The 14,318-nt window shown below is 46.2% G+C and overlaps 4 protein-coding genes across 4 annotated transcripts; 2 read left to right on the top strand and 2 right to left on the bottom strand.

Annotated features, from left to right (window-relative positions):
* Positions 1-83: 83 nt before the first annotated feature.
* Positions 84-5,094, bottom strand: AGABI2DRAFT_185787 (hypothetical protein; the record flags this gene model as incomplete). The annotated part of the gene is made up of 12 exons (XM_006461599.1): positions 84-692; positions 751-1,120; positions 1,170-1,714; positions 1,766-3,518; positions 3,564-3,637; positions 3,688-3,773; positions 3,830-4,164; positions 4,222-4,282; positions 4,333-4,493; positions 4,556-4,711; positions 4,766-4,977; positions 5,002-5,094. The coding sequence occupies 12 exons, from the start codon at positions 5,092-5,094 to the stop codon at positions 84-86; spliced, it is 4,455 nt and encodes a 1,484-aa protein (XP_006461662.1).
* A 6,324-nt stretch (positions 5,095-11,418) lies between these two features.
* On the top strand, positions 11,419-11,871 carry AGABI2DRAFT_193067 (hypothetical protein; the record flags this gene model as incomplete). Its single annotated transcript, XM_006461600.1, has 3 exons — positions 11,419-11,507; positions 11,565-11,777; positions 11,833-11,871. Coding segments are annotated over exons 1-3 (327 nt in total), but the record flags the coding sequence as incomplete, so codon positions are not given.
* A 107-nt stretch (positions 11,872-11,978) lies between these two features.
* AGABI2DRAFT_193068 (hypothetical protein) lies at positions 11,979-13,239 on the bottom strand. Its single transcript, XM_006461601.1, has 4 exons — positions 13,057-13,239; positions 12,896-12,998; positions 12,731-12,841; positions 11,979-12,675 (listed from the first exon to the last, which is right to left on the bottom strand). Exons 1-4 carry the CDS (start codon positions 13,206-13,208, stop codon positions 12,406-12,408), a joined length of 636 nt encoding a protein of 211 aa, XP_006461664.1. The 5' UTR covers positions 13,209-13,239; the 3' UTR covers positions 11,979-12,405.
* Positions 13,240-13,278: 39 nt separating this feature from the next.
* AGABI2DRAFT_193070 (hypothetical protein) lies at positions 13,279-14,252 on the top strand. Its single transcript, XM_006461602.1, has 4 exons — positions 13,279-13,420; positions 13,478-13,660; positions 13,709-13,799; positions 13,856-14,252. The coding sequence occupies exons 1-4, from the start codon at positions 13,289-13,291 to the stop codon at positions 14,137-14,139; spliced, it is 690 nt and encodes a 229-aa protein (XP_006461665.1). The 5' UTR covers positions 13,279-13,288; the 3' UTR covers positions 14,140-14,252.
* Positions 14,253-14,318: the final 66 nt, after the last annotated feature.

The raw sequence follows: 14,318 nt of genomic DNA on the forward strand, positions 1-14,318 counted from the left end.
TCAAAAATAAAAAAATTCACTTTGAACGTCTAAGGTTCAGATGACATGGGAAGAAAGTTTGCACACAGATTCACTTTGAATGTCTAAGATCCAGATGACATGGGGAGAATAGGTTCTTGTCCTTGAGCAGTGTTTTTCCGATGATTCCGTGGTGGTGGTCGAGTAGAAGATGATGATGGAGGAGTAGCATTGTTGTCGCCTGGGTTCTTCTGAACTTTTCTACCTTCTTTACGTCCTTTAGGTCCACTCCTCCCACTTCCTTCACTCCCTCCCCCTCCTCCACGTCTATCACCTTTCTCCCCACCACCTTTTCTTCCACCCCCTCTCTTCGATTTCCCACCACTACCACTCGACTGTGCCACCTCCATCTCCATCTTAACCCTAACCTCTTCCTCCTCCCACCACTTCAAAAACTCCTCCTCTTGCCTCCTCGCCCTCTCCTCTTCCTGAATATCCAATAACGATCTCTTATCTCCCCGTTGTAAATCTCCGAATTGTTGTTGCTGTTCTTCTTCCTCTTGTTGGATCGCCAGAAATGATTTTGTTGTCGTTTTGAATGTGGATGAAGAAGGCTCGTTGGGAGTTGGTGTGGGTGATATCAGGACTGGGGGTGGTATGGGATCAATAGGACGGGTATATGCCCATGCTTTACTCGGACCACTAGAATAAATTAAAATTAGATATAGGTATATCTTTCACAACAGAACAAAACACGCACGAAACACTTCGCTGCCCACTCTTCAAATTCACCGCAGGCATCCTCATAGGCGTAATCGTAGGCCCCATCACAGATCCACCAGCCGCCCCCAAAACATTCCCTAAACTCGAACCACCCTGTTTCGTCGGAGTAACATTCTGCTGCTGCTGCTGCTGCCTAACAACACCTTCCTTTTGTTTCTGCGGAGTCAAAGACGGGAAAGACGGCGTCGGGGGAGATCCGGGATACGACGATGTTCGAACAACTCTCTGGGGCGAAGAAGTTGAGCCCACGTTAGATGCTGTTTGTGGTGGTGATTGTGGTACCAATTGAGATTTTGAAGGTGTCCGAAGTGGTTCTTTAGACTTGCTAGGTCTGATCTGACTGGCAGCAGCCTCAGCCATGACAGTTTTCATATCAACCCTATAATCAAACGTTAGCGTTGGGTATCCCTCCAAAATAAGATGCATACTTTGGCGCAACGTAGACTTTCCATGCCGGTCCAGGCGTGCTACTCGAGCCCAGTTGCGGTGATAGTAAATCCGTATCATCCATGATGAATATATCATCCCCACTCGGCGGTCTCCTCAGCCCCTTCTCCCTTCCTCCTCTCTTATCTTTCCCAAAATCAGGTAAAGGCAAACCTTTCTTCTCCTTCCAAGGTTTATTGCTCCGCACAATAGGTATCGGAACATCCAGATCCTCAACCCACTTTCTCCATTTCTCCATAACCCCTTCCTCGAGCACACCACCTCTAACAAACGGTGCTTTCTCTTTCTGCTTTTCCTGTGCGTAATTCGATAATTGGGTGAGGAGATCTAGAGGGATATCGTCTAACATGTATGATTGAAGGAATAATTCCATATTCGCTGTGATAAATGATTGTACGCGATCGATGAGTTGCGTGGCGGAGTAATAGGTCGCTAAATAAAGGACATAGCACGCATTGTGGAGTGAGGTATAGGTTAGGATAACTTCTGAGCAAAGGAGGACGAGGCGGTCCAAGAGTAATTCGTTCTATGGTACAAAATTAGGGTCAAAGCATCGAAAATCAGAGAAGGAACACACCGCAGCAGCCATGACTTCAAACATAAATTCCACCAGATCATCAACGCCGTCAACGAATTCCAACCGCTCAAACAACTCTTTATCACACCCACAACACATAAACTTCAGCACAAATTCCATCACCCGCCATTTCAAATGTTTCAAGTCAATCCTCAAGATTCCATGCCCTCCTTCATCGTAATCGATGCCTTCCGTCTCCCATCGGTTCAGCGTCCAAACAGGTTCATCAAAGAAGCTCTTGAACAAATTCGATCTCGATCTAAGGATCACCGAATGCGTGAAGACTTCCCGATCCGCAAGTTCCAGTATAACATCTTCACAAAGTGCTCGCGGAGCAACTTTCTCCACCCCTCCCTCATCATCATCGTCGTCCCTCTCCAGATTGACAACATCGAACAATTCGCTCAAATCCCTCGCCAAAGTCGGCCTAACATCCAACTTAATAGGCCTCTCTAGAACCTTCAACATCTCGGACAAATCCAACATCCTTCCAAGTACCTGTAATTCGTTCTTGATCAACCCCGGATCCATTTTGATTTTCAACCCTTTAGCATAAGAATTGATAATCGACGTTGAGATCCTACGGTCCCATATTGCCACGAGATTGTCGGAGTAGAGATAATTAAGAAGTATGAGAATCGAAAGTGGATGGACACCTGTGATGGATAGTTGCGTTACCTGGTTGGATCCCGGTCCGCATATCGGCTTAGTATTGGCAGGATATCGTTGTAGAGGCGGTAAAAGGCTAATTTTGATATTCCTTTGCTCATCCAATACAAAAGATTTCTTTTTCGTCTTGGTCGAAAGGATACCGCACAAAACCTTCGATCGCACACCCAATATAGCTCGGTGAACCGGAAATGCGATGTTGGAAGAGCTTAGGACGAGGAGGGTGTCTGCGCCATGACGTAAATGCATGTGCTCGAGACGACGCCCATCCTTTTTCCTCTTGTCCTCTCTCTTGATGACATCGCACATTTCTCTGAGAAGTCGAATGTCATTTACAATCGCATCATCTTCACCCCTTCCCTCGGCATCCTCATTATCCGAGTCGTGTCCGTAACCAAAAGAAGAGATCGCGTTCTCCTCTTTATCCCGACCCGAGTCTTCATTTTCATCGTCGGGTTCCATAGCACACGTATCCAGGCTAGCATCATCCTTCCCAGATTCCAACCAAGGTCGGACACGACTCAAGTCCTGTGCAACGAAATTTCCCTTCACTTCAACGTTTTTCATCCTATATTCAACTCTCAAAGCACCAAAAGCGCCGCTGGCACTAGCACAAACCCTCGTAACACGTTGTAAACCAGGGACCTTGACGAATTTAAATGCTTTTTGGCTGCTTGAAGATCCAGAACCGCCCACAGACGACATCTTGACGTTGCGTGTCCGAACGTAGACATGGCCGGATTCGGTACAGATAATGATCGATCCGTCCGCTCCTAAAGCGACATCCTTGACCGCGCTGAACTTTTTACGTAGAGCCCAAACGCGTTGGCATTTGAATGGGCCGCCCATACGTGTAGGCACCTCAGAATCATTAAAACTAGTGGAAAGGTTGGCAGAAGATGACGAAGAAGGAATGGAGTTGGCAGAGTGGCTGCTAGATGGAGAGAAAATATACACCTCTCCGTGCGACGTTAGCGCCGCAAAGACGTCACCACAGCATGTGATCTTTGCCATGCGAGAATCCTTAGCGGCTTGCGGTGGACGGTAGGGACGAATCGGCGATGGGAACGCAAGCGTTGGAAAACTGCTACACTGATTAGACATGAAAAGTTATAGGGAAGAAACTGACTTGATACGATGATGCCCATCGTCATAGAAACATTCCACTTGTCGGTTTTGCATAAGGCATGCCATTACATTTTCCTTTCAGGAGCAGGTTAGAATACCGCACAACTTTCCCGGGATACACTCACAGTCATAACGATCGAGATAACAGACACCGTTAAACGCGAAACTTTGCGCGGCTGGACCTGAACTGGTTGGGCAGCTTTGTCATATCCTAGAATTAAGAATAGATCAGTGAAAAATCATATTTCTCATATACGCTACACTGACCCAGCTGACCGTTATTCGTTCCCCATGTATAGACGCCGTCGTCCGTCCAACAAGCCGAAGCGACTTTGCTAGCTGCGACACCTTTGACAACTTCCTTCCTCAAGGGACCTTGAACCCGCCTGGGTGAATACTGTATAGGTTCTTCGAGACGTCCGCTGGTCGGCGGGTCAACAGGATAACCCAGTTGCGAGAATCGATTGAGTCCCCAGCTGAGAACTTCACCTGCTTTGGTAAGAGCTAGAGTGTGGTCTTGGCCCAACGCGATCGAGGTAATGGCTTGCGTGAGTTGAGAAAGAGGTTTAAGCAGGTATTGTGTGTGAGAGTTGGGTCCTAGCCTGAATGAATGAAATGTGCATTAGTTACCATGCGCTGAATCGCTGAGATAGGCTCGCCTTCCGCCACTGCCAAACCCACAAACACGCAGGTTTCCTCCAGTTTCCGATGTCACAACAACTAAAGGCAAGATGTTAATAATGTATAGATGTCATGAGCATGTAACAGACCAGTGTGTAACTTCGACATCTCTACATGCTCGGCCTTGATCGGCAAGAATCGAGCCGATAAGCTTTGTCTCTCCAAATCAGCCTCATCTTCTCTGCGAGGAAGGACAGCTAGTTCTGGATACGCCCTATCATTACTATCCCCGAGCCCAAGAGCGGCATTTCTGGGGGGGAAAGGGAGTGAATGGGCTGATGCATTTGAATTCCGGGGAAAGCGGATACACACACGTTCGTGCCCCAGGTGTATAGGTCAGCATAACCACCTATTTCTTCCGGAGACGGCTTTGTCCCGACGAGGGTAGAATTGTACAGGTCGAACGCGGTGTAGCCCTCATTGTCTTTGAGGAAGATGTCGATATCCGGACGCTGAAGGAGGAGACGGCTGCAGAGATGATAAGAAACCGATATGACGAAGAAGCCTGTAATTTCCACTTACGCTGCTGGAAGATTAGCGCTATACAGCGAACGATGGAGAGGAGTCCAATGGCTTTCTGTATCCGCAGCATTGACGCTGATAGCGGGATGCTTGAGCAGAATCCGAACATAATCCAAATGTTCGATGGCGGCCGAAGCGAGGTGCAGAACTGTTCGGCCCAGCCAGTCTCTCTGATTGACGTCTATGTTACCAAGCGAACTATGCTTCGAGACCTTGCCGACACTGGTGCTAGAAACCGACGCGGACTTGTCTGCGGCATTCGAGGTATCCACCAAGCGCTGGAAGAGATGGAGATTGCGTGCGTTGAATGCGTCATGGAGCAAGCTCATGCAGGGTTTCTTGGCAGAAGCGCGACCAGGATGAGGTTCAGTACAAGCCTCGGGTGGTCGAAATTCTGGTTTTGAGTAGATTTAAAATGTGGAAGCCGAGGATAAGTAATTAGTGGAGCTGAGGAAAGTCACTAATCCGAGTCACACGTCAGTCGACAATCCGATTGGCTCGCGAGTCGGAAACATGTCTTGATCGGTCAACGACATTATGGCTCATCAACGTGCATCTAAAGTCCTCCTTTTGCTTGATTTCGAGTACAGGATCTCTATCTTACCACTTTTACTTATACAATACCGCACCCTCCTATTGTGCCTGTGTACTATCTGTAGAGTTTCGGCACCTGGTTCGCAAATAATTATCGCCCTCAATGCCTCGTCCGGAAACCTCTATAAACTGGAAAGATTCCACTGTGTTCCTTCCATTGGCAATGGTCGCCCTATTATTGAGCAGTACTAGCAATGAATTGCTGTAGACTTTGCTCATCATAAGACCCGGCCATGGATGCCAGGAATTCAGATACAGCTCCCGAGCCCAGAGGCAAAATAGGACCGTATAAACAACCATCAAAATAGCTAAAAGAGCAACTTTTAGTTGAAGACTTTGGGTCCTAATAGGCACTTTACTTGTTGCCATTCCCGTCTCAACAACAATTTGTATAATCCTTGTGATATGCAAACGTGTCTGACGTCTGATTGTTCTTTTGCGATACTTGACGAGCTGGTAAAATACCAATTTGAGAAAGGACTCTTGAAACCATATGGACTTTTACTGACAAAAGTCACCATGCAAACGGTGATGACCAAATCACAAATAATGTTAAGCGGCCCCCATATCTCAATTGACTGGTTAGCGACATGATTTATTTGACCAAGTGAAAACCGACTACGTACCCATGTGAATCCGATAGCACATGCGTTATCCGCTTCTATAAGACTCAGAGTCTCAAGAGGATACAGTATTTGAACACTTGAGGAGACTGCTTGTGTTCTGCTATAACAAATGGCCCCAAATACGCCACTAGCAAGTTGACCGACCGACATCTGTTCAACTATCATCATCGCGAAGTCTCGCATAGAATTCGGTCAATGACTCACACTTATAATCATGGCTGTAAGCCAGCGTTTCCCCGAAATCAAGTATATCCTATACGCATACATTGATTGGATAACAATTGCCACTAAGTATATTGCTGTCAGCTAAAACCTTACTAGTGATCAAAAGGCATCTCATACCAGCTGCAGTTAACGCCGTTACTGAGAGCCATAAATGATCGAAGTACGAGTCAAAGATCAAGAAACGAGGATCATCAAACGAAATAAACATCTGCATGGCCCCGGTGTAGAAGTCTACTAAAGCTAAACCCGTCTGTGCCACTCCTGCAAGATATACCCAAACAACGGCTACTTTGAGTAGTGCCTTATCCCTAGGGAACGAGATGTAATAGATATCTGAAGATGAAAAAGGTTGAGAAACGAAAGAGACGGTGATGCAAGGGACATATACAAGTTTGGGCCGTCAAAATTCCGAAAAGTAATAAGTCAAAAACAACGCCAAAGAACTAAAAGTACTGTTAGTGAATCTGTTTCTCGAAGCTGCTTAAATGACAAACTAGCGCTTGACCCACTCGAATAGGAGCTGCCACGGAAAAAATGCTCCGTCAGGAATCAGAAATGTTTTATGAACGGAGAATGACGTACGGGTGCGGTCAGGTAGCATATTGGATTTGTAGGCAAGGGCACCGAGTATTATCAGTGAGGGGAAGCGAGCTACATTGTATACCGGAAGTCTGATTTATATAGTACGTACTAGTAGCAGCGCCAACAGGCCTAGTATCCGAGTCTTTAGAAAAAGTGATTGATTGATTAAACGAAACCCTCCTCATGATAAAATCTTTGATCTCAATCCCATTCTTCGAGCCAAGGATGTTATAATCTCCAAGCACAGTATGTCTCAGAAAAGAGGAGTTGGTTTAGCTACCAATGTATTGTCTTTGGTTTGAGTATGGCAAACTTTTGGACTCTGAAACTGTGGAGTGAGCCTGAGAGCCATCATGCATCAAACTACGCTCACGCTGATGGTGCTGATGGTGATACTGCATCACCGGAAGCTGTTCATGCGATCTTCCAGAATATTCAGATCCTTGCAATTGATAGTGTGTTTCAAATGCTTACCTTAGAAATAGTCACAGTCCACGGCTTCGAGTCATCAAGCTTTGAAGGCTTTTTATACTACATTATAATCATGATAAAGCTATTCAAGTAATCTCTCAGAAAGTTCAAGTGCTACTTAGAATCGAAGGTGTGCTTCAATAATTTCCCTTGCCTCCATCAACGTTCCACTGATAGCATGATTGGATATCGAATAGGATGCAAGCAACCTTCAACCAAAGGTAAGCGCGAAATCACTGGGGAGGCGAATAGCTTTGTGCGACAGAAAACCTACAGCTTGATCAAAACCTGCAAGCCCGCCTACGCTACTTCTCTCATTGTCGATAGCTGCAAAGTGACGGCTCAAACGCCCAGTTATTGAAAACATCCAACAATAACCGCCGCCCAACTACCAGTGTTCTAACTTGAGGGTTCCAGCGGTGCCCCTGTGACTATGCGCCTTCGTAGCTTTGATATTGCTAACAGACCTTGAAGAAGGAAAAATATATACAGCTGGTAGATGTAAGGGGTAGCGTAAAGGACAGCCTAAGCGTAGGCACCTATTCCCCTTTAAATTCTGTGAAAAAAGGAGAAGTGCCGAATCGCTAAGAAGAACTGCAGTAAGGGAAGTGGGTATGAGCAATGAGCGCCTCATCTTTGCCTGTTGCGAGTCTGACGATTCAAGCCTCAGGCTTCAGGTTTGACCTCAGCTACAGACTACGGCGGAGCGGGATGTAGGCTTGTTCATCCGAGCTGGAAAAGGCAACCGTGGATTGCGAACATAATACAAAATCTCAAAAATACTATACTCAAGACGCTTCTGTGATCGTATCAAGGTCATGAATCGAAGGCTGTAGGGGTCACGACCTCGGGGTAGAGTCCTCGAATGAAGTTTTGAGTGGAAGTTGTGTTCAGCTTCCCCGATCAATGTTCGTCGTTTGGGGATATGCCCTTCGAGATCACCCTCACTCGGAAAAGGTTTCAAACCAGTTTCACACCACATAAAAGGTCATCAAGCAGCGGGTATATTTATCTGAACCAGATGGAATCTTACGTCCTGGTCAGCGATCTAAGGCCTAACCGGTGTAGCCCTCGTTATTTTCGAGGAAGATGTTGATATCCGGGTGCTGTAGGAGAAGATGGCTGTAGAGATGATAAGAAACCGGTATGACGTAAAAGCCTGTAGATTCCACTTACGCCGCTGGAAGCACTGTACAGCGAACGTTGGAGTGGACTCCAATGGCTTTATGTATTCACAGCATTGATTCTTGTAGCGGAATGCTTAAGCAAACCCTGGACATAATTCAAGTTCGACTACGGCCGAAGCGAGGCGCAGAACTGTTCGGCCAAGCCAGTCTCTCTGATTGACGTCTATTTCTCCAGTAAGGGTTTAGCTATGGTCCTTTAGTAGTGTTATCCCTCAGCTGACCTAGGGCCTTCCTGAGCGTAACTGCTTCCTTTCATCGACTACACACCTAGTGTGTTAATAGGAAAACCCAATACGAAAAACCGATTCACCCACCGGCCTTGAACTTCAAGCGCTTTAGTAAAAGTAATCTCCACGTCAAAGTATTCGGAGTCGAAGGTGCAGAGTGAAGATATATTTCGTATGCGCTGAGTTCCTATGGTAAAACTTGGGGTGGCTCTCAGCATTTCTGAGTATTTGCGCCTTCTTATCCAGACCCAAACTTCAGCTTCGTCGTTCAGCTCCATGACGCACACGTCCTGACCGCCATCATCCATCACGGATTTGACCCGAGGACGAACATAAGCAGGCGTTAGTGCCGACCTGGTCAAATTGCACTCCAGGCACTTCGATGAACTTGGACAACTTTCGGCTACCTGGAACCGCTGAAGCGCAACAAAACTTCATGTTACGCGTGTCCGAACGAACACATGGCTAGAATTGATATAGGGGAAATGGATCTATTCACCCCCAACGCGGCATCTCTGTCTATGTTGGCTCATCGAGACGTCTCCTTGTCAGCAGGTCGACAAGATGACATAACTGGAAAGAGCAACTAAACTCCAGCTCGGAACCTGAGTAAGAGTACAAGTAAGGTCTTGACCAGTGTGATCGAGATGATGATTGGCATAAGTCGAGAAAGGGGCTTGAGCATGTATTGGGCGTGAAGGTCGAACCAAGCATACATGAATTAGCGATATCAATACTGATTTATGAGAGTCACCTCCCGTCACTGTCAAATCGAAAATACTCGAGGCCACTTCTACTTCAGAAGCCAGTATATGCGCCTATTTTTTTCCTGGTAATGCCAGCTTCATCCCAATGAGTGTAGGATCATAGAGGGTACAGTGCATCCCACGTTATCTTAGAGGGAGACGCGCATATCCCTGGGACGACAGGAGAAGGCTGCAGATCACCTGCCAGCAACCACCACGACGAAAAAGCATTACACGCGCCGTTGTAGAGTGAATAACGGAGGCACCCAATGGTGTTCGATATGGCAACACCCGACCATGATCCATGCGTACAGAGGGCTCAAAGTGCAGGACTGTTCGTCCAAGCCACGATTATGTGGTATGATTGACGAAGCTTGCTTAGTAGTTTTTGGGCCTGATGTTAAGAACCGAGGCCAGGGATTTGTATGTAGGCATTGGAAGAGAGGGGAATTACATCTTGTTGTTGAATGCATTGTGAAACAAACGTATGCAGGGTTTCTGGACAGAGGCATAAACAAAAGATGATGCATTGAGCAGGAGAAGACAAGCTGGAGAGAGTGATGGCCGCAGAAATTGCGTGTCCCGTGCGTGCGCTATATTTGGCTCTGCCCCCGGAACATAACTTTCCCTCACATCAACGAATGCAAGATAAAAATCCAGATGACTGGTTCTGGCTGTTTCTGAGCGTCCGACATTGACAGCATGATTTCAACCTCAGGCTGGTTCCGGTTCAAGTTCTCACCCGAGTAGTTCTACATGCACTACTACTGGGTCAGCTATCTTATTATTCGTGCTCTAGGGGCAGGGTGATGTACGCACCATCCTGCTTCAATGACTGGCTATCGAAAAGCGATAAATTCCAGATGTTAGGATCAACATACTGTAATCCCTCGTCATTTTGAATATTCAAGGAGCTGCAGGAAGAGAAGGCAACTCATCTTTTTCCGCTAGGCGTCTGATCATTGATGACTCACGGAGTCTCGACTTTTAGCTCCTGTGGAGCGAGAAGTGAGGTTGTGTATAATTTAAAAGCATGTCATCAACGATAAAGAGAGTATCTAAGCCACTCAACTCGGACCGTTGACATTAGCGACATTTTTGTGATATAGAAAGCCTATGGCTTGCGAGCATATTACAAAACATCAAGATACTATATACTCAACATCTCTGGAATTGTATCAAAATTGTAAATCGAGAAGGCTGTCTGGAGCCACGACCTCGAGCTCGGGGTACAGCCCTTGAAACAAAATGTAGGCTTTCCAAATGAAGTTTCGAGTAAAAGCTGCGCTCAACTTCTCCGATCGGCATTTACGCGTATCCGGCGATATGCAGGATCGTCCTCCGAAAGAAGTTTCACACCGCCTACCGGCACAGATTATCGACGTATCCAGCAGCGGAGTGGATTTATCCGAATCGGAAGGAAACTTACGTCCTAGCCAGCCACAGATCTAACCGTCTAAGTGTTACTGAAGGTGATTTGGAGAATAATCGGGCCATTCTAAACAATAGAAGTGATAGTTGACCTAGATACGTATCATATAGTAGTAGGCTTCCGAAGTTCAGAAGCCTTTCGTTTTGACAATCATTGTGTTGGTTTAAAAATAGACTTCCGCACCTAAAAAACGTGCCAGTCCACCTGAAACGTGAAAAGTGAAATCAATGAATACAACAACGACGACAAGAACTGTCAACATTACCGGTCAATAGAATAACCCAGGGCGCTAATGCCAGTTGGCAACGGCAACGGCACTCAGAGTTACCCGGTATACACTATTCATTGTTCATCTCACTACATCGACATAGAAAAGAAAAGAGAGAAAAACAAGAAACACTTACGGTGAACAAGTAGCCAGGTGCGCCACAGAAAAAAGCAGTGTAACAAATACAGGCGTGAGCATAAGACTTGTTGCCATACTAACACCTGTATTCAGAAGATTCGGGCTATAAAACTAGGATGATATGCCTCTCAAATCCTGCAGAGATCTCCAGCCAATACCCTACTCGACCAGATGTCTTCGACCAATAGGTATATGTCTGCCCAGGATCGAATTTACCAAATTTGGTCCCCCCAAGAACAATTCGAGGTATGTCTTTTCATTTTATTGTGATAGACGTTTACTGATGATCGTGCTCCCCGACAGACATTCAAGCACGGGTACGACACCTCCAGATACGTGCGCAGAGGCGAAAAGCTATCCGAATGGCAGTTCGACGAGAAAGTATCCATCGGGTTTTTAGCAGAACGTTATGGCTTGGACACCAGGATGTTGACGTATGGTGGTGGATGCTATGAAGAAGAAAATGAGCGCCATCAATTTGGACAACTTGTTAAAGCTTGGGTTCATTTAAGCCTCGTATGTTCATCATTTATCACCTTCTAATGACCGTTACCTATTCCTGCTTCACGAGAATGGCGTCCGATTCGCGAATGTCACTGCAGAGGTGATTATAGATCGAGTCTATAGTAAAATTGTCTCCGTCTCCATGCCTTGTTTCAAACTCGGTCCGTATCCGTTTGTAAGGACTGATTCAATCATGGCTTATGTGTTATCATAGAAAGATTGCCGAACAGGTCATCGAGAGCCAGGATCGGTTTAGGAGCAGCGATAAATGCTGCTAGATCAACTCTAGGACGAAAAGCTTCGAATCTGGATCTGAACAACGGCGAACCTTGGGGACCTGAACATACATACTTGAACTATGTTGCTTATCCGGATGGTTCTGCAACACTTGTTTATACTCTTCATCGTGACAGCGGCTCTGATGGGCCAGTGTACATTGATGCCTATGAGGGGACGGTTGTCGCAGTGGGATACAGTAGCTTTTTCCAAAGACAGCCTATGGTGATGTGAAGCGCGGGTTTGGTTCTCTGACCGATGTGTATTTGTACCGTTCATGATTCATTTTGTACAGTAATTATCTCTTGGCTATGTTGGAAACGGATGTTTATAATAAGCTGAAGGCAAACACAGAAATATCTACTTAGCTCGATTTCGTACTTAGGCTCTGGAAAAACTCGTTATATGCATGTTCGATGTCGAAAAGCAACTGGCGTGATTGCTCGTCACTCAGTCTCTCAGAGATCTGCATGCCATTCAGCGTGATTAACCAGGAAACCATCCGACTCCGGCCTTCAGAATCTTTGTGCCCCTTGAACTTGGAGCAACTCGTAACCAGATCTCGCAGTAATGGGTGTAGTTCTTCCTTGGTTCTGAGATTTAGACGAAGCGCATCCATGAAGGTGATGAAAATCTGCACACGAGAATCGGTGAACGGTCGCCTATATATGTGATTGAGTGGTACGTACCTGAGTCGCTTCAGCAACTTGCTTAGCAGTCTCCGGACCCGCCTCGGTCGAGTGCTCTACCGTCGCAGGTACCCCAACCTGAATCCTATGCAGTGCAGCAGGATTATCCATCTATATGGTGTACCGTCAGCTACTGATCGAGCCGAGAAGGAAGTCATGACCTACCCGATAACGGGTCATGAACTGCTCGATTGACTGCACTTCGTCTCCCACCAACTTGAGCATAGTTTTGTACTGCGACAGCAATCGCGTACATGCCGGCGAATATCTCTATGACCAAAATGAAAACCTTAGCTATCTCCATTGGCGAAGGGGCTACGACGTACTCAGTGGCGGTTATTGAGTCACGAACATATGCTCTCTCGAGATATTCGAGCGCGACAATGATTCCAAAGAGCGTGGCCAGTAGATTGTACTTTTCTCGTTCTGTGTTGTTGGTGTAGAGCCGTACTTCCTCGTCGATGCTGATGCTGGCCATGGCGGTGATGAAGACCGATTGCTTACGTATGTTAGGCCCAAAACATCACTCTCAGTAAATCTCCGATAGACTTCATATAGATGCTCTTACAACTCTTCCTCGTACCCTCCTTCCTCACCTTCGCAATGGCCAATTTTTTTGCTCCATCCGACAATGCCAATGCTGCTCTTGGACCCCAACTCCAGCCTTGGTATCCAGAATCCGATTTCAAGGTATGATTTGACCCTGGGCCACTTCCACCGCACTATCTCATGCCATTCATATTATAGACATTCGGTTCTGGCCTTGACGTATCAAAGTATACACCTGAAGGGCAACAATTTGACGTAAAGAAAGTGTCTGTTGCGTTTCTTGCGGAATATTACAAAAAAAATCCCGATTCCTTGACTTATCGTGATGGATATGAAGATCCAGACCTTGGCGTGAAACATGCTTGGGTAGAGCAGACTCATGTATGTTCGTTTCCTTTCATCCGGGCTTGGAATTCACACTGCTGTCAGGATGGTATTAAATTTGCGAATACCGATGGAAAGGTTACTTTCAACCGATTTAATAAAGTCGTTACTGTCAGCTCATCCTACGTCACATTGAGTGAATATTGCCTATCTGTTTCATCTCACAGGCATACTCACAGAAACCCATTACAGCTACGGCACCTATAACACCATTGAAAGCAACGCTCACTATAGAGGAGGCAATAAAAGTTGCTGAAGAAGCTTTGCGTGGAACTTACGTTCCACCAACTTCTCCCTCCGCCTCAGCCACATCTGACGATAAATCATCTTTGCAATTTCTTGCCAATGCAGATGGCTCAGCCACACTTGTATACTCCGTTCCTGTGAAAAATGATTCTCAAGGAACATATTTCCAAGCTTATGTAGATGCTCATGAGCCCAAGATCGTCGCAGCGACAGATTACGTGGCTCATTAATCTTGTACCCTCTTTTTGGATGGCTTTTGGAATATGCTTCTTGTATTATAAAACGTGCCGCAACGCAAAGAATATAAAGTACGAAATCATGAGTCGTGTGCCAACGTATGAAGTAATTTGATGTATGAGTATATGATGTTTGGCAGCATGTCGATATGGCTATTGCTTCCGATGAAAGC

Source organism: Agaricus bisporus (genome assembly GCF_000300575.1).
Source record: "Agaricus bisporus var. bisporus H97 unplaced genomic scaffold AGABI2scaffold_6, whole genome shotgun sequence".
NCBI lineage: Eukaryota > Fungi > Basidiomycota > Agaricomycetes > Agaricales > Agaricaceae > Agaricus > Agaricus bisporus.

Bases quoted from the DNA above. Each gene is read 5' to 3' on its own strand.
- AGABI2DRAFT_193070 (XM_006461602.1), top strand. From the start codon at position 13,289: ATGCTCTTACAACTCTTCCTCGTACCCTCCTTCCTCACCTTCGCAATG. The intron at 13,661-13,708 runs GTATGTTCGTTT...CACTGCTGTCAG, and splicing joins CTTGGGTAGAGCAGACTCAT to GATGGTATTAAATTTGCGAA. The intron at 13,800-13,855 runs GTGAATATTGCC...AACCCATTACAG, and splicing joins CTCATCCTACGTCACATTGA to CTACGGCACCTATAACACCA.
- AGABI2DRAFT_193068 (XM_006461601.1), bottom strand. From the start codon at position 13,208: ATGGCCAGCATCAGCATCGACGAGGAAGTACGGCTCTACACCAACAAC. The intron at 12,999-13,056 runs GTACGTCGTAGC...TTGGTCATAGAG, and splicing joins GACTCAATAACCGCCACTGA to ATATTCGCCGGCATGTACGC. The intron at 12,842-12,895 runs GTAGGTCATGAC...TACACCATATAG, and splicing joins AGTTCATGACCCGTTATCGG to ATGGATAATCCTGCTGCACT.